At 42.9% G+C, this 27,866-nt stretch overlaps 1 protein-coding gene across 1 annotated transcript in view; it reads right to left on the minus strand.

The window, feature by feature from the left end:
* Positions 1-27,866, minus strand: part of STRADB (STE20 related adaptor beta) — a gene marked incomplete in the record, with an annotated part of 92,247 nt that overhangs the window by 57,259 nt on the left and 7,122 nt on the right. The window contains 4 exon segments of the mRNA XM_077448616.1: positions 3,667-3,788; positions 5,398-5,500; positions 6,687-6,767; positions 9,252-9,314. Of these exon segments, the coding sequence (XP_077304742.1) occupies positions 3,667-3,788; positions 5,398-5,500; positions 6,687-6,767; positions 9,252-9,263 (318 nt within the window).

Consider the following 27,866-nt stretch of genomic DNA (forward strand, 5'->3'; position numbering starts at 1 on the left):
GTAAACAATGCATTTAAAAAAAAACGGTATATATACCAGGAATAATCAATTATTATAAAATGACTAAAACACAGCCAAGAAGGTATTGTTCATCAGTAAAATCATTGATTTAATTGTTTAGATACAACAGTACAGCTTCTTTAAAGTGTGCCAACCCAACAGATTTTACAGAGAATACGTGGAAAAGTACCAATTACAGTACATACATTATTTTGCATCATTTGACACTGTACATTCCTGCTGAGTACTGCAATGCCTGCAGTGTTCAGAAGGTCAGTGGTATGTAGGACATGGTACAGGGTCTGTAGTATGTAGGTCAGTGTACACAGGTCAGTAATATGTAGAGCAGTGTACAGAGGTCAGTAGGATGTAGAGCAGTGTACAGAGGTCAGTAGGATGTAGAGCAGTGTACAGAGGTCAGTAGGATGTAGAGCAGTGTACAGAGGTCAGTAGGATGTAGAGCAGTGTACAGAGGTCAGTAGGATGTAGAGCAGTGTACAGAGGTCAGTAGGATGTAGAGCAGTGTACAGAGGTCAGTAGGATGTAGAGCAGTGTACAGAGGTCAGTAGGATGTAGGAGCAGTGTACAGAGGTCAGTAGGATGTAGGACAGTGTACAGAGTCAGTGGTATGTAGGACAGTGTACAGAGGTCAGTGGTATGTAGGACAGTGTACAGAGGTCAGTGGTATGTAGGACAGTGTACAGAGGTCAGTGGTATGTAGGACAGTGTACAGAGGTCATGGGTATGTAGGACAGTGTACAGAGGTCAGTGGTATGTAGGACAGTGTACAGAGGTTAGTGGTATGTAGGACAGTGTACAGAGGTCAGTGGTATGTAGGACAGTGTACAGAGGTCAGTAGCAGGAATGGTAGAATACAGAAGTCAGTAGCAGGAAAGGCAGTGCACAGAGATCAGTAGGATGTAGAGCAGTGTACAGAGATCAGCAAGATGTAGAGCAGTGTCCCTGGTTCAGTATTATATAGGGCAGTGTCCAGGGGTCAGTAGTAGGTAGGTCAGTAGGATGTAGGGCAGTAGCAGGAAAGGCAGCGTACAGAGGTCAGGAAGATTAAGGGCAGTGTACAGAGGGCAGCAGGATGTAGGGCAGTGTACAGAGGGCAGTCTACAGAGAGCAGTAGTAAGTAGGGCAGTCTACAGAGGGAAGTAGTAAGTAGGGCAGTAGTAAGGAAGGCAATGTACAAAAGGTTAGCAGTATATAGATCAGTGTACAGAATATCCATTATAGTCTTAAAGTATAACCAAAGGCTTTTTTTCTAGTTTTGGATAGAGTGGAGATGGATTAAACCACCTGTCAGGTTTTCACTGCTTTAAGTTCTCTGTTAGGGAGATTCATCCTCTCTATTTGTCATGTTTACCATTATCATCAAAAGTGAAAGTAAAAGAAAATGTTGGGTTGTCCCCAAAAAAGTAATAAAGGGGGAAATCTTCCAATGGGGATACTAGTTCTGGTGACCTGGGGGGCCCCAGGGATTTCCTTAATTTGCAGGGATTCCTCTCACTTTCTGTTTTGGCTATGGGACAGGAAGTTAAGGTGAAACTCCCCAATTGGATGCAGATGCCAAAAAAAAAAAAAAAAAACACTGACAGAGGTTATACCAGGGGCGTGGCGGGCAGGCGGGGGCATTGATGAGATATTAGGGGTCTAAACAGACCTCTGATGTTCCACCTTTGAGGCACAGAAAGGATATTGAAGACACAGCCTTCAATCTACTCCTCTGCAGCATAAGCTGCACAGAATGAATGGACAGGAATATGTATCACTGTTCAGAGCTTCCCGTTCATTCACAAACTGAAGCAGTTTACTATGCCTCAGTTATGAATGGACAGAGTCAGTGTTCGGTACGGATCACTGCCTCTCCATTCAGTTAAGGAAGGGGCTGGTAAATTACACATTTACTGGCACTTTCTCTGCTCTCCATTCTGACAGATCCCCCGTAGCAGCCAGCGAGAGAGAGGAAGGGGAAGCCAGAAAAGCTGGGAGAGGGGAGGGGCGTGGAAACAAGCATGGGGGAGGGGCTAAATATAGCACAAGGGGGGCAGCAGAAGGAAAGCTGGATAGAAGGAGTGGCGGGGTTGGCTGCATGTAGAGAAATCGATCTCTCCATTTTCCTCCTACAGCCACTGAATGCCTGCCCCTCCTGCTATCCCTCCCACAGGCACTCGGCAGCTGCAGGAGGAAAATGCCGATCGATTCCTCTATATCCAGCTTCCCCACAGCTCCTCCTATCCATGTGTACAGGAGGCCCACACTTGGCCCCCTGCAGCATGGGGCTGGCTCGCATTTGCGAACCCTGCGACCTCTGTAGGTACGCCCCTGCCTGAGTCAAAAGCTAGAGGCCACTTTAGGTCTAAGGGTCTGTGTTGATGGGCTTTTGTTCACACCAGGACTGCTTTTCTCCAAATACAAGTCAAGGGGAATTTAAAAGGACAAGAAGCAGGATGATGCAGATTAGAGGTGGTCAAATGTCTCCTGAAAATCTTGTTGATAGTGCAAATAAAAAAAAATTAAATAAAAAAAAACATCATGGACAGCAAGTACTAAATCATTTTTAAAGACAGGATATACAGTAAAAGATTAACACCAGGATAAGCAAAAAATGTATTTCTCCCAGATTTGTGCAGGAATTCAATCTAAAATTTTGACTTTGTGTAGGGGCTTCCTTTAATAAAGACTAGTCATGGTTTCTGTCTCTCCTTGTGCAGGGTGACTGGGACACAGAAGCGCACTAATGGGATCCCCCAATTAAAAAGAATCGAATATCCAAGAAGTGTTAGTAGGTGCTCCACTTCTGTAAAAATAATACACAATAACAACAAGGTATATATAACATTTTCTAGTAGTATATGTATGTATGTATATAATTATTATATTTAGAAAAGTAACTAATATAATTGGAATTATATTATTTTTAAATTGGAGGATCCCATTAGTGCTATTCTACGTCCTACTACCTCAGCTCCCGTGGGGGACTCCTCTAGTGATCCCTGCCCTCGGGCTGCACAGTCCTGACCAACGTGAGTATACAGAGGGATTTTACTTGCCCTCCATAATCAGTATCTTTCTTTCCCTGGGTCAATCATGAGACCATGGTTACATTAATTATATGTCTTATTATAGATACAAGCAGCATCCGCCCCTGAAGAGTGGGCATACATCCCACAAAACACGCCAGGCATACACAGATGCTACATGCCCTACAAGTTGGCTCTACATGTTCCATAATTAATTAATAATTTTTTAACTGGGATAGACTGTAAATACTTCGCTACATGCTGTCCCAGGTGATTTTACTGATGTGGATGATGTTTTTATTTACTATGTTATGTAACAAATTTTGATACTGTTGACATGCTTTATGATTGCCCGCTTGGTCTTGCTATACAAATGCTCGTCCATGAAATTATGTATGACATTACTATAAATATATTGTGTCGTTCACGGCTGTAGAAAAATAAAACAAATTTGTTCTACAATTACTGCTTGCTAGCCTTGAATTCATGCCTCATGTATAATCCCAAAACCGTCCTATTCAATGTGAAATATATTTAAGTGACAGTTTTTGTGCCTAAAGTTCAGCTCTAGGATTCTAGCAGATACCAAGTTGTGATTTCTCTTAATGATGGGAGATATAAAATATCCTTCTGTTACCTGTAAGTATTTGATGTGTTCATCAGAACAGTCATCCAAATCTGTGAGTCGCACTGTGACAGATGTTCCAGTAGGAGTATGTTGAGCGAGGTAGATTGTGGTTAAATTGTTAAAATCTTTCCCTGTAAGATCCAAATGAATAAGTTCTAAACTAATTTTAACAACAGTCAAAATAAGTACCACATGCTAAATTACAAAGCTCAAAGTTTCTTAGTAGATCATGTTCTCGCCATTTAAATTTTAGCAAGAAGCATAATTTTCAAAGCCTTTCATAGGACAACTAGGAAATGCAGTTGCTTTAACAGTAGCACAAAAACTGTCAAACAACTTTCAGGTTTTCTGTAAAAGCATTTCCACTAGCACATCTGCGTTTAGCTTTTCTAAATGCAGAAGTGGTCTGGTAAGAATAAACAACTTTTATGCCTCCCAGATCACTTTTTCCTGCTTTCAGATGTTCCTACTTTAAAAGTAGGTTTAGCAGCATTTAGAGTTTTTTTATGAATTTTTATTATCAATGTTTTTTTTGACAACACAAATACGTTATAACAAGAGCGTATAACAAAGACAAATTTCCAGACAACAAAATAAAGAAAAATAAACTTATATAAAACAGTTCCAAAACCTTCTTAGTATCTCACAGACTAAAGAGAAGCATTAATGAAAACGACCCGTGTTAGCACTGAGACCCCATTCACACCTGAGTGTTTTGTAGCTTGAAGCCTGAAGCTACAAAACGCTAGAGGGGAAAAAATCTATTATTCTCAATGGAGATGGTTCACATCTCCACTCCATGTCGCCTGAAGCCGAACGCCTGAAGCTCAAAAAAGTTCCGGACCTTTTTTGTCGCTCAAATTGAGCAGATTTGGGCATTTTTCTTCTTTTAACATTGGTGACCTTTTGCCCTGCACAAAATCGCGGCAAATTGCAGTAAAAAACGCATCGAATCGTGGTAAAAAACGCAGCAAAAAATGCCGCAAAATCGCGGTAAATTCACGCGATTTTATGCTTGAAAATGCTACGCTCAGGTGTGAATGCAGCCTTAGAGTTTCTAAATAAAAAATCCTGGACCAAAAAAAAGCAAAAGCTAAACTGACTCCCACCTAAATGGAGGTAAAAAACTTGTGTGAATGGCACAATTGAAAGATCATCACATGCATTAAATATGAGTTTTAGGAATGCATTCTTAATGCATATTAATGAAAGTTTGACAGTACCAGTGTGAAGGAGGCCTGATCTGGAAACAATATGTGAAGGGTAAAAAGGCCCTATATATCTTTTGCTAAAATGGAGACTTAAAGAGACTCTTTCACTTTGCCTTTTCAGGACAAATTGACAGTGCCTCTTGATGGCTCACCTCTCCCAGCAAGGTACACTAACTCATCCACATGCCACTTCACAGATGTAGGAGTTTTGCCCTTGGTAAGCTCTGTTGTTCGAAGGTGATTCAGCTCACCCAAGTGGATGACACTACTGACCCACCTATGTTCGGGTCTGGCAACTGGCCACTTGGGCCTGAACAATATCACATGGAATAGATCACATGCTTTCTTGTACCTAGAAATCCCACTCAATTACTGCAACAGAAAGGTGGTTCCAAAAGCAGAAAGGTGGCAAAAAAGTTGGACAAGAGAAAGTGTTCATTTTCCCTCAATGGGCAACATAACAGCATAACTTTAAAACTAAATTATGATATTGCATTATCTTGAAAAGCAAACATGAGAACAAGAGTACCGAGTTCCTCTTGGAGCTCATAGCTGGAGGCTTCAAGGGAGCGTACAGGCACGTCATGCCCTCCCAGAACAGGAGGAATCCAGCACTGAGGCAGCTCGCCTGCCTGAAAGAAAGACCACAGTATTTCAGAAACCAGACAACTACTAACTTGTACATATGTACCATACACATTTAGCTTCATGATGGGCTTTTGCCTAAAAGAGATTTTTTTTTTATTTCAGATTTATACTTACCTAGGTGGATGCATCATTTGTCCCCCGGCCCCTCTGCACTGAAAACTGAGCGATCAAACATCGCCAATCACTCGGGTTTCAGAGATCCGTGAGCAGAGAGGTGTAGACTGTCAATCACAGCTCTCTGCTCATCTCCCTCCATGCTCATGGGAGCGCTGAGCTGTGGAGGGGGCAGAGTGGGCCGTCTCAGTCCAGACACCTGGTGGATCCAGACTTTATTGTAGTGAGGACGCAGTGCCTGGACTGATATCCGTGACATCAGCAGAAAGCAGACTTCAGCCTGCTCTCTGCTGAAAATGGGTCACAGGAGTGCCAAACAAACTGCACTCCTGTGATCCATAGAAGAAGCCCAGCCAAACGAGCTTTGGCTGGACTTCTCCTTTAAAGAATAAAGTTCACCTTTTATAAATAATAATAATAATAATAATAATAAATGCACATATTTTTGCAGGTAAAAAAAAAATGCAATCATTATTTGTTTTACACTGGAGCCTATAAAGCATTGCATCTGCAATCAGCAGATCATGGGTGCAATGCCAGGCTCCTGCAGACTTTCAGTACACTGTCTGTACCTCCAATACAGGCAAGCAGTTACTGAATTGCAGGAAGAAACCATGAACTATGAGAGCGCTCACCAGCATCCCTGCAGTTTATAGAGAATGACAAGCCATTGTCCACAATAGCTGGGGGTACTTACAGTTCATTAATTCACAGAACTCTGTGAATGAATGACGCGACCGCCTGGCCAGAGCCCCGCATGGTTGTGCTGTTCTTAAATTTTGACAGCAGGTACGGAGAGAGGATGCGCCCCACCCCAGCCCCTCTGCTGTCACAGTAACGGAGGGGTTAGGGGGAGAGCAGGCAAGAGCTGGAACATGTTACATGTTTCACCCTAAATATGAGTGGAACATGCAACTTGTTCCAAAAGTAAGCTTAGTATTTAACTGCACTACTTGTTTCCATTGATATCTAATAGGTAATCAGTTAGGTTGATTATATCTTTATACTATAAACCCTGCAAAATATAAAAAGGAAAAACATAAGATGTTTCATTACCCAGTGTGGATAGATGCTGCAAGTCGATTCTTTACTCGGGCTTATAGATTTTACAGGTGTCCGTCTCAGGCAGGAGCAGTCCTATAGTGAAAATAGGTTTGTGAACTGTTATAGAAAATCCCTTACAAAGCACTCAATGTTTGGCATTTGGGTATAATATGTTTGTTACATTGTTTAATCTGTCTACTAACAGATATGTTAAGCACGTACAGTATGTAAACCACATTGCTAGGCTTTTAAAATATGCCAGTGTTTTCTTTATGGCAGTGGTTTAGCCATACCATTGCTTGACAGAGGAGCCCCTAAATATTCTTGTAGCACCCAAATCAGGAATGGTTTTCTTCCCTTCACCTTAACAGATATTGAGTTGGCTGGCGCCTGGATCACCCACTACATCCAGGATTTATGCCTAATATTAAGTGTTAGCTCAATAGAAAACTATAGTGGCATCTACAGCTATTTGAAGGGCGATACACAGGGAGCAGGTACTCAGCCCCACTCAATAAGCAGAGTGGTTGGAGGGGAGAACACAGGATGATATCAGCACTAGACTAGAAAGTAGATCAGCAAAGGGTCTTGTCTCCTCCTCCTGTAGTCCTGCATCTGGCTACATATATATGCCTCCAATCTAACTCCTAACTGTGTCCTACACATAAATGTCTTCCACAATTTTCTGTTTGTATAATATATGTACTCAGTTACCCTACTTTAGCTGCTGAATTTGCTTTATTTGGGACTATGGTGGTATTATTTATCTCTATACCGGAAGTATTCCATGCTTAATGCATTAGTTAAGTCAATACAAACCCTGGGTGGGTTCCTGTATATTTAAAACGCGCAACAGAGATACTAAATCCTGATTATTAAAAATCAAACGTATCTCAGGATATTTTTTTTCTAAAAATTTTAAATTTAAAAAATATGAATATGGTGTAGCCAGGTGCTAGGCTATAGCAACTTGGAGAATGAAACATTGTACATATAGTCGGTTTAGGCCCAGCATAGCCACCACTATTAATACACTCTGGCAGTATAGTTCCTGCGTTTGATAGATCTGGGTGTTAAAGTGGAACTACAAACAAAGCTTTTTTTTCCATTTTGAATAAGAGTAAGGGAGGGAGGGTTATAACTCCTGCCAGATGTTTTTTTTTTCACCATCTATGTCCTATTGTGGAGACTTTACTTCACTTCCTGTTCCATAGCCAAACAGGAAGTAAGATGAAGTCCCTGCAAATTAAGGGAATTCCTTGGAGGCCCCTAGGTCACCAGAACTAGTGTCTCCATTGGAATTTCCCTCCCATTGCTTTTCTGGGAACAAAATTTGGAATTTTCTTTTTCTTTTGCGTTCAATGATAACAGTAAACATGACAAATAGGGAGGGTGAGAGGTGTCAAATATAGAGGTGAAGTTCTGCCTTTAGGTATACTTTAACCGCTTGCCAAACATATACTATATATATCTGGTGGCAAAGCAGTTCTCCTGCGCCAGATCACGTACCTTGTACATGATCCAGCAGCTCCACAAGCAGCGGGGGGGAGCAGGCAAATGAGTGGAAGTTCCACTTTTGGGTGGAACTCCGCTTTAAATGACAATATATTAAGTTTATGAATAAATTGAATGTAATCTGTTTTTTTTTTATTTATATTTAACATGCTATGCTTAGCTGCTCTGTACAAAAGCAGCCCTGAAACTCCTTTTCTGGGGTCCCCCCGTTGGTACTCTTGGCTCCTCTTTTCATCTGCACTTCCCATAGGATGCTGCTTCCTATGGTGGCGCACTGGCGGATTGCTCCTGACCCAGACTGTGTGCATCTATTGACACACAGAGCAAGGCTCAGCCCCGCCCCCTGCTCTCTCCTCGCTGGATCTGACAGACACAAGCAGAAGCCAATGGCTCCCACTGCTGCCTCTGTCAGCCCCTGTGTGGGAACAGGAGAAAAGACTACAGCCATGCACAGCACTGGATCGATTCAGGAGTGAGGCAAGTGTTTAGAGAGGGAGGAGTGCACAGCAAGTCATAGTTTTTACCTTAATGCAGGGAATGCATTATGATAAATGCATCATTATGATAAAAAACATTTTAGCTTTAGAACCACTTTAAAGCTGAACTCCAGGATAAGCAAATGTCAACTAAACAGAAGAGACAAGCGTACTCTTATTGAATGTTGGTGTGCCATTTGAATGTAAAAAACTGACTCATCTATTAGTGAACCTCTACAATGCAAAAAAAAGTTCAAGAACTGATAAAACAATGCTTTGACAGTAGATTCAGCTGGTTTGTACAACAATATCTTGAAATGGATTTTTGACAAGAAAAGGAATAGCAGATGATAAAAATAGTGTGTGTGTTATGCAGTGGTGTGTGTGTCTATATTTTATTAAAATGAATACTTTAATAAATAAATACCAATAAATTTGGCCATAAATTAAAAATAAAGTGATTACAAACAAGCCTGTTAAAAATCTCTAATCCATATGTAAAGCAGCTTTCCAGGTATTTTTGCCTAAAGTCATGTAAACTAGGGCAGGAATAAATACAATCTATTATCATTTTAACTAAGCTTACCAGACAAGACATCGAGACATGAAGGTATTGATTGGTGGAACTTTCATGAGTCCACCCAGGTTCCTAGATTTGATAAAATACAGATTAGTTACTTAGTACACAGCCCTTTCATATGTAAACATGCTATTTATCAATATTTATAAGGCCTGATATGTGCAAAGTAAGGATAACAGCCAAAATCTGTATGAATGAGGAAAGTTTTATGAACAGACGAATGTTGATGTTGAGGTAAACGCTAAACTAATGCCGAGGCCAAGATTTGTGTCAATGGAGAACCATCATATTCCTCTTCTGATTGGGGAAATCTTTCTTATTGGGGAAAAAAAAATAACAAGCAGGAGCAAAGGCCTATTGCGTTACCTGATGGTAACTTTCTGAATGAACAAAATAAGCCAAAAACACTCACAAATAGCCAGGAGGCTAAAAGCGCTGAAAAGAACAAAACCCAAGTGACAAGGCGGCCCAGATGTAGATGGGTATCAATGAGACATTGGCACCTTTCAGACGTACATATTGGCATGTTTCAAGGGGCAAGCCCCTTCATCAGAGCCTAGTTTGTCTGTACATCACATCAACCTTTAAATACAGTTGCCCTATTCCTCCTCTTCTGGGTTTTCCTGTTGGTGCTTCTGGGTCCCCCTCTTCTTGGTGTGCCACCATAGGAAGCCGCTTGCGGGTGTGATGGAGTGATATTGCTAACTAAACATTTTTACCTTGATGCAAATGCACTAAGGTAAAAAAAACAAAAAACATAGGCTTTATAACCACTTTAATCTTTCTACATTCTCCAAATAGGAGTATTGCACAGTCCTGTGGGGGCACAGCAGCCACAATTGAAAAGGGAAAAACAAACACACTGCGTTATAGGTCAGTAAATACACTTAGTAAATAAACAGAGTAATTATCAAATTACTACAGTCTGCCCCTGCTGGAAATACTTTTGACCCAGAAAGAACATGCACATAAAATGTCAACATAAACATAGCAAATGTTACCATGGGTGTCACCTTCTGTAGACGGTTTTGTTTATTTTTTGGGAGGGGGAAGCAATCAATTACAGAGATCTACCACAAAGAAATCCTAGTTTGTAACACATAGACATCATGTTGCAGAGTATAGCATGTGCACTAAAGCAGGAGGTTGCACAGCACAGGTTAGCAGAGCATAGCAGAGTCTTCCTAAGGTTACATTAACCACTTTAGCCCCGGAAGAATTTACCCCCTTCCTGACCACAGCACTTTTTGCAATTCAGCACTGCGTCGCTTTACCTGGCAATTGCACAGTCGTGCGACGTTGTACCTAAACATAATTGACGCCCTATTTTTCCCCACCAATAGAACTTTGTTTTGGTGGTATTTGATCGCTTTTTTTTTTTTTTTTTTTAATAGTGCAAAAAAAAAAAAAAAAAAAAAAAACGCAAAGAGCAACAATTTTGAACAAAATAAATAAAAAAACACATTATTTTTTACTTTTTGCTATATTAAATATCCCCCAAAAATATATAAAAAAAAAAAAAAAAAAAAAAAAAAAAAAAAATCGCAATAAGCGTATATTGATTGGTTTGCGCAAAAAAAATTATAGCGTCTACACAATAGGAGATAGATTTATAGCATTTTTATTATTATTTATTTTTTACTAGTAATGGCGGCGATCTGCGATTTTTATCGGGACTGTGACATTATGGCGGACACAACGGACAATTCTGACACATTTTTGGAACCATTGGCATTAATACATCGATTAGGGCGATTAAAAATGCATTAATTACTGAAAAAATGTCACTGGCAGTGAAGGGGTTAACCGTGTTCTCTGGGGGGTTATTCTAACTGAAGGGGGAGGGACTAACTACAGGAAGTGACAGATCGTGGTTCCTATATATAGGAATACATCCGTCACTCCTTTCAGAACAGAACAGGGAAGTGTGTGTTTACACTCACTCGTCCCTGTTCTGTGTCTCCTAGTCACGATCTCGCGATCCAGGTGACCGCCGGCCACGAGCATCGGCACCCCGGCTTTGCAGCGGGCACCTGCTATCTGAACCCCACGAGATCACGTACAATAACGTGGTTTCGCAAAGGGGAGCTAACCTGCCTCAGTAAAACTGCATTTTTAAAAAAAAAATTAAATAACAAACATGTCATACTTACCTGCTCTGTGAAGTGGTTTTGCACAGAGCAGCCCAGATCCTCCTCTTTTCAGGTCTCTCACTAGAGATTCTGGACCCTCCCTCCTTTTAAATGACCCTGCAGCAACAGCTTGCTATGGGGGCACCCAAGCCAAACCACAGCTCTGTCTGTCTATTCAGACACAGTGCTATGGCCCCGTCCCCTCTCTCTCCTCATTGGCTAACTTTGATTGACAGCAGCAAGAGCCAACGGCGCCGTGCTGTCTCAGCCAATGAGGACGCCGTGGGTTGCATGCCACTGAGGATCACTCCAAGACACATTCCAGTTTCATGTTAGGACAGCATTTGTTGCTATACTCATACCCTTATACTTAGGCATGTACGTCCAATTCCTGATTTTTTGTATCCTTTCTTACTAGACAATACCTTTTTGGACATTGGCCGTTCTTATACTGCTCTTGTCATCCAAGGAACCAGAAAGTTGAGATCCTGCAGCTATAGCGTTCCTTGGACACTACTATTCAGTACCCTGTTCTGCCAATGCTTGGCTCATCAGTGACACATAGCCTATCCTAACCTACTGCAATATTTAAAGTTTTAAACTACATTACAGTACTTCTACCCCCTGCTGTTGACCATCGGTGACAGTTTTAGGCTTGTGAGTATACCTATTTCCTCTAAAGATGTATATGTAGAGCTATGCCCCTTCCTGCCCTGGTCATATTTGTACTAATTTGATTACGTTTACATTTTAGACCACGTGTATACGAGAGGTTTGTTATGCCTAGGAAAAAGGACAGATAGTCCGAAACATGACGGCATCATTCTCAATACTACATATGTTTCAAGCCTTCTTCAAACCAGCACTGTGAAGTACTTTTTGTATATGCCTGATACTTTGTTATATTAATATACCTACTAGGTTTTTCTAATAAAAATATATATCTTTTAACTACGGATTGGTCCATCTTATTGTAAACATCCCTAGGGGTATATGCCATGCCTAGTGCACCAGGCTGTTTCTTTTTTCTCTAAGCCAATGAGGAGGGGAGTTCTGGGCAGCCGAGACACTCCTGCAACATCACTGGATCTAGATGGACCTCGGGTATTACTGAATGGAGAAGATGGAGAGTGTGATGTCACTGCCCTGCTGCTCTACCTCCACCAATCAGAAAATGCTTTGCATTCACTGAGAAAACGTAAAGTGATCTCCACGTTAAGCAGCCAACCGAGCAGCCAACCTCCTGTTTCAGAATTCACAAGCTGCCACTCAGCACGGGACCCAGAATGGTCTGGTCTATGCACAGTTGCATTGGTCCAGTGAAAATATGTAAACATTTCTATACCTAGAATTCTTCTTTAAGTCTTAGGCAAAAATTCTGTAGACCGGAATTCCTGGCACCTTTTCTACAAACTCAAACAACACTTTTCTCCAACGATCAGCTAATTTATTTTTGCCTAAGGGAACCAAATTGCAGAGAAACACTTTGTCCCCAGGTTGAGAGCCACAGTAACAAAACGGGCATCAAAACTTCTTTTATTGGCAGTACAGTATATATATTTTTGCAGCATTTAACTCTTTCAAACTATATTTGAGCCATTCAACATATTAGTAGTGACTTTGATGTTCCATTCCATTATTAGACTTTCCCAATTGTATACGACAATAAAGAGATGGGCTTTTATCCCAAACACAAGTAGGTAAAGAGGAAAACCCAGTTGACTCTTGCTTGGTACAATTGCAGGCACATACCATAGCTCCAACATATTCCTATGTTGGTTAGCACCATCAGGGTGGGTGCCCAGCATGCCCAGCAAGGTACAACTGAAACGTTCAAGGAGGACATCCCCCACTGGATGATAAGGTGTGATACTGTATAGCTTTTGTCACTGCTAAGCAGTATTTCCAGTCTGGCTCCTGGTTAGAGTGAATTTGATCTGTAAAATAACTTCTCCCAAAGCATACAGACCTTGAGCAAATTAAGTGAAATGTTCAGTCACATGTAAAACATTGCCCACCCCCTTGCTGTTATTGTTGATACACAAACAATACATGCACACTAAATCCATTGGGTCAGAATGTTTCAAGTGTTCCATAGGGGAAGCTTAAATAAGAGTTTTCCATTGCAGATATCTCACACAACGCCTAGAAAGGTTTCTCTCATTTGCATCCAAACAAATGGGTCTCGGATTACTGGATTAGATTAGAAATATGATATCGTTTTGTAGTTGAATGTTTTCTACTACCTCTAAGGCGGTGGGAGGGAAATTCATATTTGGGATGCACTGTTCTCCAGCTTACAAGGGGATCAAGAACTCAAAAAAAAAAAAAAAAAAAAATAAAAACACACAATATTCTTGCACATCTGCTGTAGCACAATGGGTGGCCACAGAACATCCAGGTACTACTTCCTATTTAACTTTTTCCAGGTTCAACAGCAACCCAGGGCACATGGAGAGAGCATCAGTCTCAATATTTTGGTAGTCTGATCATAAGTGAGTGGGTTGTTCCGTTCCCACCTCAAACTGAGCCCCATACAACTAAACATGCAGCTTTTAAACAACAGACCACATCAGGGAACAAAATTCCAGCTTGTGTACAGGATGATTGTCCTGCTAGGACCTTGAACAAGGGAGTCCACTGTGAAAGCTTGTCCTGAAAACTTGGATGTTAATGCAAATAAAAAAAGCATCATGGACAGGACTCAATTGTTTTTTTGTTTTAAGTGAACCAATACGGCTGCAGTGACCTCTCAGCTAAGCGAAGGCTGACTGATGTTAGCAGCAGGTCTCAGTACTCCTGGATACTACTGTGGAAGATTCCTCCAAATCCATCATAACTGGCATTCACATGGAGGACAAAGACTTTTGTAGGTCTAAGCAAGCCAACACAGGTCCTCGTGTAAGGCTTTTCTTAAGTTCTAGAAAAGCTTCCTCACATGCAGAAGTCCACTTCATTGAAAGTCTTGTTGGTTTTGTCAGCAAGAGGGGTTTTAATTAGCAGGTCCATTATGAAGCCATTCAATCTTTGATTAGTCTCCTATGAAGCATTGATAGTAGCCGCAAAACCCCAAGAAAGAAATCAGTTCTGGCAGATTTGTGGAACAAGGTTAGGTCATTCTAACTTTCAATTCATTTCAATAAGATCAATTGCTATCCCTTCTGTAGATACAGCGTGGCCTACAAAGAGCCAGCACACTCATTTGTCATGTGTGCTGGAGAAGGCTTGTCTGCCTCCTCTTCCTCCCTCCACTGCCACATTTGGCACCTTTTGGGGGGGAAGCAGGTACCCTGTTACAGGTACTCACTCCCAGTTCCAGCTCTGTTCGCTGCGGCGAACTAAACCAGAAAATAATTCCTACTGCCTCCCCCTGCAGCTGGCCCAGTCACGAAATGCAGCACGCTTCACTTCAAGATTGCGGTGGCAACACCTGATTGAAAAATAGGCTCGGGTGAGGACCCTGCTGAATTCCTGGACAGGTAAGTGCCCTAATATTAAAAGTCAGCAGCTACAGTATTTGGAGCTGCTGACTTAATTTTTTTTCGTGGGAGCCAAAACTTCTCTTTAAATGGTCTATAAACATGCTCCTACAGGGTAGAGGCAAAAACAATTATGTCATCCGAGTACTGTAGACAATATTCTGAGAGGGCCAAAGGTCTCTCAGGATCCGATCCATTAAAGGATAAGTATAGCCAAAGCTTGTTTGGCTGTACTTCTCCTATGGATCACAGGCGTGCAATTCGTTTTGCACTCCTGTGACCCATTTTCAGCAGACAGCGGGCTCATATCCACTCTCTGCTGACGTCACAAAAGTCAGTCCAGGCACCACGTCTTCGCAACAATGGAAGTCAGGATCCACCAGATGCCTGGACTGACATTCCATTTAGCCTCTCAGCAAGCCACTGAGAGTCCAAACTGGCCACTCCCCGTCCCTCCACAGCTCAGTGCTCCAGTGAGCGAGGAGGAAGGAGAGTGGAGAGCTGGACAGTCTACAGCTTTCTGCTCGGAAACTGTCAGAATCAAGCAATCAGCGGTGTTCGATCACTCGGTTCTCAGTGTAGAGGCGCTGGGAGGACAGATGCACCATCAGACCGATGCTGCATCCATCTAGGTAAGTATTAATCAGGAAAAAACAAACCCATACTTCTCTTTTAAATGCTGGAAGGTTAGAGGTGCACATGTCACCCCCTGGGGCATGTGAGTAACATGTGAGTAGCTGTCTTTTCTTGATCTTTCCCTTTCACTTCAACATTGCAGCCCATAATCATAGGAGCTACAAGTGGATTCAAACACGCTTGGGACAAAGCTACATCTATACTCAAAGTAAGGCTGGCCATACACGATACAATTTTTTTTAGATCTACCTTCAACTATGTAGTGCAAGGGCCTGCCCGACTGCATATACCTTGAAAGTGTTTAGGTTTGAGCTCATATTATATGGTTTTGATAAATCTACAGAAAAATTGAATAAGAACATTTTATAATGTATGTATGTATAAAAAAAAGTAATATATATATATATATATATATATATATATATATATATATATATATATATATATATATATACACACATATATACATATATACACACACACACACACTATATCACAAAAGTGAGTACTGTGATGACAACACTGAAGAGAGTGTGCACTTTGGGCCAAATTTGGACATCTTCACTTCGGTGTGTATTCACTTTTGTTGCCAGCGGTTTAGACATTAAATGGCTGTGTGTTGAGTTATTTTGAGGGGACAGCAAATTTACACTGTTATACAAGATGTACACTCACTACTTTACATTATAGCAAAGCATAATTTCTTCAGTGCTGTCACATGAAAAGATATAATAAAATATTTTAAAAAATGTGAGGGGTGTACCCACTTTTGTGAGATACTGTATATAATATATACACACACACAAAAATATGGATCAGACTCGATGGACCACTTAGTCTTTTTCTGCCATTACTCTTCTATGAGCTGAATCGTTACCTTCAGGTAGAGGGCAATTACTGTATGTGGGGTATTCTCATCAGCTACCACAACAGGAATGCAAAGTTCAACTTGCAGGGAACTATCCATAAAAGACAGTTTTTTTTGTTCCCATACCATAGATAGACAGGCATAGGGGGTTATTTACTGAAACTGAAGGGTGAAAAATCAGGTGCAACTCTGCATAGAAACCAATCAGCTTCCAGGTTTTATTGCCACAAGCTGAAGTTAGAAGCCGATTGGCTATCATGCACAGCTGCACCAGATTCTGAGCGCACCAGCTTTAGTAAGTCTACCCCATAGTGTCCCCAGACTAAAAAGGAAGGTGGCTTAAAGGATAAGTTGACTTTTTAGAAAAAAAATAAAAATAAATGCAGATTTTTTTTGCAGGAAAAAAAAAAAAAAAAAAAAGTGTGCATTTATTTATTATTTGAAGCCTGTAAAGCATTGCACCAGCACCATTGACCGGCAGATCGCTGGTGCCATGCAGGTCTCCAGCAGATCTGCCAGTGTATCTGTGTGCCCATATATCCAGATTGTATCTGCTTGCCCATACAGAATGGAAGATTCAAGCAACTACCATGACGCTCCACAGCGCCATGGTAGTTCATTGAGAATTCATTGAGAATTACCAGCCAAATGCCACAAAAGGATGTTGGGGCTTGTAGTTTATTCACACACAGAACATAAAAACGGGTGCAACATGTTCCCAAAGGTGAACTTATCCTGTAAGTATTTTTGGTAGAAGGGACAGTTGATTTAGCAATTCTGAAATAGAGCAGAATCGGATATATCACTAACAAATTGAAAGTACATCTGCGGCCTACCCAAGGTAATCCGGTGAACTTTTGCCTTCTACTCTTTCCCCATTTTTGTCCAACTGTATGGTGAACATCTAGACCAGGGTTCTCCAAACGATAGCCCTCCATTTGTTCAGGTACTACAATTCCCATCATGCCTAGTCATGTCTGTGAATGTCTCATAGGACATGTAGTTCTGCAATAGCTGGGGGGGCCGAAATTTGGAGAACCCTGATCTAGACTATCAGCAGGCAGGGGATCAACGAATTATGTGGACTGCATGTTCACAGTGAAAGCATTTGATTGGGAACAGAGGGTTATGACTGAAAACCTTATTATTAGTAGATGGAGCTTTAAGCTGTAAGGCCTCATACACACGGACGCTTTGACAGCGGCTTTTTTGAGCTTTTTTTGCTGCTTAAGAACGCCACTCCCTGTTATTCAATGGGCTCATACACACCATGACGTTTTTGATCTGCAAATGGCATAGGCATTTTTAAGCTGTAAAAAAAAAACCAGGACCAGTGCATTCTGAGGCTCCAGCGTTAGAGTTGTAAAAACGTCAGACACCGGCAAAAGGTGTTAAATGCGAATTATTGAGGCATAACGCTGTGTTAACCCTTGTCGGGCGTTTCTGTCTCTATTCAAAACCAATGGTTCCCTATGGGAGCCCATTGATTTGAATAGAAGTCATACCAGAAGTCGGATCAAGATGATCCGACTTGCGGTGCGACTTGTGTGCTGAGAATCTTAAAGGGGAACCCCTCAGAAATGTAAAAAAAAAAAATTTGCGTGAGGGTCCCCCCCCCCCCCAAGATGATACCAGGCCCTTTGGTCTGGTATGGATCTTAAGGGGAACCCCCCACACTGAAAAAAATGGCGTGGGGTCCCCCACACGATCCATACCGGACCCTTATACGAACACGCAGCCCGGCCGGTCAGGAAAGGGGGTGGGGACGAGCGAGAACCCCCCATCCCCTCAACATGGGGGGTGGGTGCTTTGGGGCAGGGGGATGCCCTGCGGCTCCCCCACCCCAAAGCACCTTGTCCCCATGTTGGCGAGGACAAGGGCCTCTTCCTGACAACCCTGACCGTTGGTTGTCGGGGTCTGCGGGTGGGGGCTTATCAGAATCTGGGAGCACCCGGTGACCACGCCCCATGCTTATATAAATCGTTGCGCCCCGCGTAAACTGCATTACAGCGGGAGAGAGCATCGTGTCAACATGAGAAGAGAGAAGAGGACGGCGGCGAGGGAGAAGACTGGGCCAATGCTAGCAAAAGAGCTGGAAGAAGATAGCGGAGGAGCCCGGCAGAAGGCACCGGAGAGCAGGAGAAGAAGCCAGAGAAGTCGGAAGAGACCCCCGAAGTCGGAAGAAGGCCCTCGGAGCTGCCTAATAAATTACTTTAATAACCTGTGTAGTGTGTTATTTTTTTATTTACATTTCTCCCCCAGGTGAATGGGTAGGGGTACGATGTACCCCTTACTCATTCATATATGGTGGGGGGCGGGATCTGGGGGCCCCCTTATTAAAGGGGGCTCCCAGATTCCAATAAGCCCCTGCTCACATACCCGACAACCAACAGCCAGGGTTGTCGGGAAGAGGCCCTTGTCCTCATCAACATGGGGACAAAGCACCCACCCCCCACGTTGAGGGCCGCATGGTATGGCTCGGGGGGCTCTCGCTCGTCCCCACCCCCTTTCCTGACCGGCCGGCTGCATGCTCGGATAAGGGTCTGGTATGGATCGTGGGGGGGGACCCCAAGCTAGCACGGCTTAACGTGCATTGAATTCAATGCAAAACACGGAAAAAAATTGCGCTTTTAACACTGTTTTCCTGGCGTCTGTACTAGCTTTACAGCCCATTTTTTAAAACGTCTGTGTGTCTGAGGCCTAAAATTTTACTAGCCATTTTGTTTTATTAAAAGGTGGTACTATAAAGTTATCAGTCTCCCTTTTCTTTAATTCAGTAATAGTTTCAATGAAAGAAAAGTTTTTTTTTTTCTCTCTCAAAATAAGTGATAGGACAGGTGACATATTAGGGTGATGTGGGAGTAAGCCCTTTATAATTTGAGCAGTCCTTAATTTGCCAAAATCTGCAGGTGAGATTACCTTTCTTTATGCTTTGTCTGTTTGAAATCAGAAAGCCTCTGATCAGGATCACGCTGCAGTCCATACGCAGAACATCAGTATAGTCTTGGGCAGTGGTACTCACACGACAGTCCCTATAGGTTCCTCCATCCCTTGTGTAAAATCTTTCCACGCTTCCAAACTTTCTTCAGCAGGAACAGGCAGCACCCCTGAAAGAGCCTTTAACATGTGATGAAAGTCAGCATGTAAATTCTGGGATATAACTTCAGTGACTTTCAGCAGCAGATGCTCAGCATTTGTTTCCTGAATAGTGGCTATAGAAGGCAACATAACAGTTTCTTCAAAAAAGCGTTTGGATTTAGTGGTTCACGTTTTACAAGCAGGACTAGAAGATTTTGCCTCACTGGAGGTAAAATTACTGCGAAACCGGCAACCCAGCCAGTTGATTCAGCCCCCTTGGAATAGAAGCAAAAGGTCCCTATAACTTGATTTAGGTCCATCTCACAGAGACAGATAGTTGGTATAAAGTACTAAAGTACGTAGTTTTAAAGTGGAACTAAGCGCCCTATCCTTTACAGCCAAGGAAGCAGACATTTTTTAACCTTTGTTTGATATGCAGTTTCCATGGTGCTGCACATGTGATCAATTATAACTCCAGTCATTTGATGGGTTTACAGTTAAGCTGAGCGCCTAGGCAATTGTGACAATTGGCATTCATGGCATACCTGGAATGTAACTGTTTTGGGAAAGTTAAACCGGTTAAATTCCGTTTCAGGAACAGAGCCTTCACTACATCTGTGAGAACAGGACACAATCTCTACTTATTACCAGTGCCTCCACTCATTTGGCCTTGTGGATGACAAGTACAGTCCAAATCAAGATACTGTGTCAATAAGGCCTCATTCCTCATTAGGACCGTGTTTACCCACATAGTGATGCACAGGTATCCCCATGCAGGTAGTTTTATCCCCCCTATGAATTAGGCCTTACAATAGACAATAATCCACACAGTCTTTAAAGTCCATATATTGAAGAGTAAGGTACCCCATACATTATGCATTTTTGTTCAACCAGCGGGTAAAACAAAAGAAATTGCCTCAATTCCCCCATCTACATCAAATCATTGCCTGCCACCAGGATACCATGATCAGTGTTGCCAGGTATAGGCAGTGGCACTGATTGTTCAGAAAACCCAACAGGCTGGTTGCATACAAGTCGATCATTAGACCGACTTGTGTACAACCAGGCTGCCCAAACATGGATCGAAATTCAGCAGTTTCCCATTGAACCAGCCTAATTTCCATCTATGTATGGCGGGCTTAAAGCGGAGTTCCACCCAAAAGAGGAACCTCAACTTATCTGCTCCCCCCCGCCCTCTGGTGCAATATTTGGCACCTTTCAGGGGGGAAGAGGGAACAGGTACCTGTTTTTGACAGGTACCCATCCCCACTTCCAGGAGACAGCGCCGCAACCCCGCCTCCTTCCTCTGCTGCCGGGCCAGTTAGCAAAAGCGCAGCACGCTTTGAGCAGTAGGGAACCAGCTGTGAAGCGAAAAGGCTTCACTGCCAGTTTCCCTTAAAACGAATGGCGGTGGCAGCACCCGACAGCCAATCCGGAAATTGGCTGGGGTGCTGACATTGCAGGCTCCCTGGACAGGTAAGTGTCCATATATTAAAAGTCAGCAGCTACAGTATTTGTAGCTGCTGACTTATTTTTTTCCCTCCGCTCGGATCAACGCTTTAAAGGATACGTTCACCTTCTCAAAAAAAGATAATATATGTAAATTTTTTTGCAGGTAAAAAAATGTGCATTTTTTTTCCTGGAGCCTGCAGAACATTGCACCTGCAATCAGCAGTTTCCAGGTGCAACCAGTTTCCTTCAGACTCTCAGCGTAGCCGCCAAAACCTTGTTTGGCCCAAAACTAGGATTTTTATATCAGCTTACCTGTAAAATCCTTTTCTTGGAGTACATCATGGGACATAGCACAGAGCCTTAAGTAATTACTTAATGGGTTATAGGCCACATTCAGGTGACGGACACTGGTATACCCAATTCAGGAAGTTTACTCCCTATATAACCCCTCCTCCTTCCAGGAGCACATCAGTTTTTGTAGCAAAGTAATATACGTGAAATCCCAAAAAAGAGGGTAGGGACCTCTGTGTTCCATGATGTACTCCAAGAAAAGGATTTTACAGGTAAGCTGTTATAAAAATCCTATTTTCTTCTTTATCGTACATCATGGGACACAACATTAAGTAATTAAGTACTTAATGGGACGTCCCATAGCAATGCTACTTAAGGGGAGGGAGACACAACCTGGAGGGTACCCCCAGACTTGAGGACCTATACTGCTGCTTGCAGCACACTGCGCCCGAATGCGATATCCTCATACCTCCTTACATCCACCTGATAACATTTTGTGAATGTATGCACTGAAGACCAAGTTGCGGCCTTACAGATCTGAGCCATGGAGGCCTGATGACACACTGCCCAAGAAGCACTAACTGCCCTGGTAGATGGCACCTTAACTTGAAAAGAGCGAATATAACCCCTTAAATCAGGGATTCTCAAACTACGGCCCTCCAGCTGTTGCGAAACTACACATCCCACGAGGCATTGTAAAACTCTGACATTCACAGACATGACTAGGTATGATGGAAATTGTAGTTCCTGAACAACTGGAGGGCCATAGTTTGAAGACCCATGCCTTAAATTATAAGTTTGAATTATAACTTGCCAAATCCACTTAGCGACAGTGGATTTTGATGCTGCCTGTCCTTTCTTAGGACCCTCTGGCAGAATAAATGAGACATCAGTCTTACTAATCTGAGCAGTTGCCTTTAAATAGATTTTCACTGCTCTCACCACATCAAGACAATGTAGTGACTTTTCTTCCCTGGAACATGGTTTTGGAAAAAACAATGGCAGGACAATAGCTTGGTTCAGGTGAAAACCTGAAATGACTTTTGGCAAAAAGTCTGGACGAGGGCGTAACACCACTCTGTCCTCATGAAAACTCAAATATGATTCTTTACAAGAAAGAGCAGTCAATACCAAAAAACCCTCCTTGCTGAGGATATAGCAACCAAAAATACAAACTTCCTTGTCAGAAGAACTAAGGGAATATGCTGTATCGGTTAAAATGGCTGTTTTTGTAACACAAACAAAACTAAGTTCAAGTCCCAAGGGTAGAGATAACTGACCCGGAAAGCCCATGTTTCTTCAGAATGTGTGTTTCAATAGCCAAGCCATTAAATTTTGAGACCGTAAGATAGAATGGAATATCGGTCCCTGTGAGAGCAGATCTGGCCGTAGTGGAAGGGACCATGGGCCCTCCACTGCCATTTTTATGATTTCTGCATACCATGACCTCTGGGACATGCTGGTGCTACCAGAATTACCAGCTTTCTTTCCAGCTTGATCCTGCAAAGAAGTTGAGGCAGAAACTGAATAGGGGGAAATGCATAGATTAGTGAAAACTGATCCAACTGGGTCACCAACGTATCTGTTCCGTATGCGAGTAGATCCCTTGTTCTGGCCACAAAGTTAACTAACTTCATGTTGAATCTGAAGATAGAAGATCTACATCCAGAGTCCCCCATCTTTGGCAAACAGTCCGAAAAATGTCAGGGTGAAGAGACCATTCCCCTGGGAATAACTGCTGGCGACTCAAGTAGTCCGCTTGCCAATTCTCTACTCCCTGAATGAAGACTGCCAATAGGCACAATACATTCCTTTCTGAGCAAGTTAGAATATGGTTCACCTCTCTCTGAATGAATGAAATATTTGTATAGCGCACAACGCAAACTGAATCGCCTCAAGGCGCTGTGACGAGCTTTGATCATCAGCTAGAAGAGGAAGGTCTTGAGTTTTTTCCTAAAAGCCAGCTGCGCTGAGAGACTCTTGGTGTCCCCTTGGTGATTGCTATAGGCCACAGCTGTGGCCATGTTGGATTGGATCCTGACAGGACAATCCCGTAACCTAAAAGTCCAGGCCTTTAGAGCCAGATGCACTGCCCAAATCTCTAGGATATTGATGGTCAAGGTTCTTTTGGCTCTTGACCACTGTCCCTGGACAGTTGTCTTTTCGAGTACTGCTCCCCAGCCTTAAAGGCTGGGATCTGTAGCTACCACTTTCCAGATAACTGGTCTGAAGGATTTTCCTTTCAGCAGATTCTGAGTTAGTAACCACCAACTGAGGCTTTGGGACACCCCTGGGGACAGCAGCATTGTCAAGTCTAAAGCTTGAATCGTTTTGTTCCAAGCAGACAGGATACTGTTTTGCAACAGTCTTGAATGGAACTTGGCATAGGGAACCGCTTTGAATGAAGCCACCATGGTTCCTAGCAACCTCATGCAAAGGCGAATGGAGGGATCGCCTTTTAGCCTGACCCTCTGCACCAGTTCTCTTATGGAGTTGATCTTTGCCTGAAGCAAGAACACCTTTTTCTGGGCTGTGTCTATGATCAGACCCAAGTACTCCAGCCTTTTTAGTGGTATTAAGGAAAATTTCTCTAGGTTGAGAATCCAACCCAAACTTTACAGGTAACTGGTTGTAATGCGTACAATTTGCTCCAAACGAGCCACCAACTGGTCTATTAGCAATAGATCGTCTAGGTACGCTACGACTGTTATGCCCTGTGGCCTGTGCCCTTAACCTGGCTAGAGGTAGGGGCCAGCACTTTGGTGAACACCTGGGGTGCTGTGGCTAGCCCAAAGGGCAGGGCTACAAACTGGAAATGCTGCTGTTCTAACTCGAACCGCAAAAACTTTTGGTGAGCGGAAAATATAGGAACATACAGATATGCATCCCTGATGTCGATCAATGCCAGAAGTTCTCCTCCTAGAAGGGTAGAAACTACTGACCTGATCGTCTCCATGGGAAAGGAGCGGATCTTCAGGAACTGATTTTGATTTTTTTTAGCTCTAGAATGGGTCTGACATCTCCATTTGGTTTTGGTACCATAAAAAGATTTGAATAAAACCCCAAACCTTGCTCTTTTGTGGGGATCTGTAGGATCACCCCTTGAGATATTAAAACGGTCTAGTGCCTGAAACAGAGATTGTCTTTTCTCTGGATCTTTGGAAACGCTTGACCTCAGGAAGATGGTGGAACGTCCCTAAAATTCCAGCTTGTACCCCAGCGTTATCGTGGAGATGACCCATCTGTCCTGAATTTCCTATTGCCAGACTTCTGAAAACTGCATAAGTCTTTCCCCCCACCTTGGTAAGGGGGGTTGCCTTTTCATGATGAGGCTTTCTGACCCCAGGACTTCTTTTGAGCCTGGGTCTGACCCTGAGGTTTTCCTCTAGAGTCTGACAGCAGAGGCCGTCGCCACTGCCTAGAGGCAGAAGCCCCTTGCGCAGGGTAAAGAGCCCATTTAAATGAAGGGCGTTTATACTTTCTTTTGACTGGCAAGAGTGCTTTTACCCACTAGAAATCGTTTGGATATATTTGTCCAAATCTTCTCCAAATAGCCGCTCCCCATGAAAAGGGAACCCAGTTAGGAGATTTTTACATGGTGCTTCGGCTGACCAATTTTTTTAAGCACAGGATTCTACGCATATGTACAAGCATAACTGTAAGGCGGGATGGCTGGTGAATAGAATCTTTAATGGCATCTATGCCAAAGCATAATGCTTTTGGTAGTTCAGCCAATTCCCTGGCTAGTTGTGCAGGGACCTCTTTAAGGGCCTGTCTAAATTGGTCCCTTAGGGATTGACAGATGCCTATTGCAGCGACTGCAGGCTGAGTAATGGCACCTGCCAAGGAAAAAGTCGATTTTGACAGGGATTCTAACTTATCTGTTGGATCCTTAAGCAGTTGTGCATTGTCTACAGGACAAGTTAGGCTTTTATTCACACTGGAAATCACAGCATCAACTGCTGGTACTTTCCATCTCTTGGTGAATTTCTCCTCCATGGGATATAGAACTGAAAATTTCTTAGGAAGGAGAAAATGCTTATCCGGGTGATCCCATTCAGCAAAAATAGGCTGTTCTAGTAATACATGGACAGGAAATGCATGCAAAGGCTGAGAAGGTTTTAAGGAACCCAAGGAAGAAACTGAGCTTTCAGGAGACTCCGTTAGGGGTAGCATGAAAGTGGAACGAACCATCTCCGTAAGAGCTTGTATCAGAAATTTCTCAGATTGTGAGACTGAAAAAGGTTCATCTACCGTTGTTTCCTCCACAGAGCAATCATTGGTTTGTTTTTCCTCCTGATCACCTGAGGTTAACACCTCATCCTGTGCCCACTGTTCCCCTTGCTTGTTCTGAAGTGGGGGAGGGGGATCCAGCATGCTTCCTATCTATTTGAATGGAGGATGTGATAAAAGCCGCTAATCTTCTTTCCAGACCCTGCAGGGTGGAGGAAAGGACATCTTCAGTCACGTATACAGGAGCTGAGATGTGAGCAGTTGCACCAATTTGTTCCATTGGCTCACCCTGGCTTGCCATAATTGGTAATTCAGGAGAGGATGACAATGTGGAAATGCGACTCGAGATCCTAGCGCATGGGGGTGAAACCTTTAGTACCTTTTTGGTCTTTGTGGTGTCTTTTTTGGCAGGCATATTCCTAAGCATAAAAACAGAGGCACTATACAATTGCACTTGATCGCTGAATATAGTCATGACAGTAAAAGTCACTATAAAGTTCAGCCTAGTGCTGGGAAAAAAAGTGTCCTTCCTGTATCAGGAAATGCCAGGCTGCAACACTCACGTGTCCCACAGCTCCTGTGTCCCTGTGAGGCAGAGCCCTGTTAGCAGCAGGCAAAAAACAAAAGTACAATATATAGCAGTACCAATGACACGGGGACTTCGGGGTAATGTAAGGGGGGTACACCTGCTGATGTTCTCCTAACCCTCCAGTCCCTGGGTGGGGAAGAAAGCATTTGGCAGATTTATTTTACCTGAGAAAAATCCCCCTGCACATGCTTCTGCTTCCACACAGACTGACTGAGCTTAACAGTGAAGACAACAGATTAACCCCTTCCCGCCGAGCGTACGCAGATGTGCGTACTCGGCTTCCGGGGGGTATACCGGGATGATGCCCGCACCTGCAGGCATCATCCCGGTACCGTTTTTTTCAGCAGGCTATTGGCTATCCAGGCATAACAACCGATGCGGCTAAAAGCTGCTCGGCTGTTATGCCTCCCGCCGCTGTTACCGGTGCTCCCGCTTGATCAGGAGCACCGATTCAAATTCCGCTGCCTCCGGCTGCTGGGGAGGAACTGGAACGAAGCCGTAATCGGCTTCGTTCCAGTCTCCTCATAGTAAACATGGAAGCGACGTCATGACATCACTTCCCGTTTACTCGGCTGCCAATGGCGCCGGTTTTAAAAAGATATACAGTATTCAGAATCGCCGTTTTCGGCGATCTGAATACATTGAAGTGTAAAGGAGGGGTGGGGGGTAAAGAGTACCTGTCACCACCTACTACTGTCACAAGGGATGTTTACATTCCTTGTGACAGCAATAAAAGTGATCACATTTTTATTTATTTTTTAAAAAACAATTTAGTCATTTTAAAATAAAAAAATATATTTTTTTTAAAGCGCCCGCCGTCCCCGCGAGCTCGCGAAGCAAAGAAAACGCATACGGAAGTCGTGCCCGCGTATGTAAACGGTGTTCAAATCACACATGTGAGGTATCGCCGCGATCGTCAGAGCGAGAGCAATAATTCTAGCACTAGACCTCCTCTGTAATGCTAACCTGGTAACAGTAAAAAAAAAATTAAAGCGTCGCCTATTGAGATTTTTAGGTACCGTACTTTCTCGTCAATCCACAAGTGCGCGCAATTATAAAGTGTGACATGTTTGGTATGTATTTACTCGGCGTAACATTATCTTTCACATTACGCAAAAAAATTGGGCTAATTTTACTGTTTTTTTTTTTTTTTTAATTCATGAAAGTGTCCCTTTTCCCAAAAAGTTGCGTTTAAAACACTGCTGCGCAAATACCATGTGACATAAAATATTGCAACAATCGCCGTTTTATTCTCTAGAGTCTCTGCTAAAAAAATATACATAATGTTTGGGGGTTCCAAGTAATTTTCTAGCAAAAAATATGGATTTTAACTTGTAAACACCAAATTCCAAAAATAGGCTTAGTCATGAAAGGGTTAAGGTATGTGCATAGACTTCCCCTAGTGGAGAATTAAGGCATGACAACATTTTTTCCCCTTGAAGAATACATAGGTGTCTTTAGTACCTACGTTTCTTCCCTTACCTTATCCCCACTGCAGCATTTGCTGAATTAACAGACAATCCAACCTGCACCCATCACGGCAGGCTGCGTTTAACAAACCTTCAAGGACCGGGTCCCTTGAAAATGGGATTCCACACCCGCACCCCACCAGGAAAGCTTTAGGTAATGTAGCAAGACCGAAGCCCTGGGTCCTAGGGTCCAGCCCTACAAAGAGGCGTTACAGGCAAAACCTTGTGCTTCGGATACCAGGCCAAGGCACCATCCACTTTGGCCTCAGTGGCACTTTTAATGGATCTGGTTTATGGAGGCTAATTAAATCCAGCATGGATGCCTCCTGGAGCTCCTCAGAGCACATATTCACTTGTGACCAACACCTTAGACACTGGCAACAAAAAATTCTAT

The sequence above is a fragment of the Lithobates pipiens genome, unplaced genomic scaffold (assembly GCF_037356315.1).
Source record: "Lithobates pipiens isolate NorthernLeopardFrog02 unplaced genomic scaffold, aLitPip1_a1.2 Scaffold_22, whole genome shotgun sequence".
Taxonomy (NCBI): domain Eukaryota; kingdom Metazoa; phylum Chordata; class Amphibia; order Anura; family Ranidae; genus Lithobates; species Lithobates pipiens.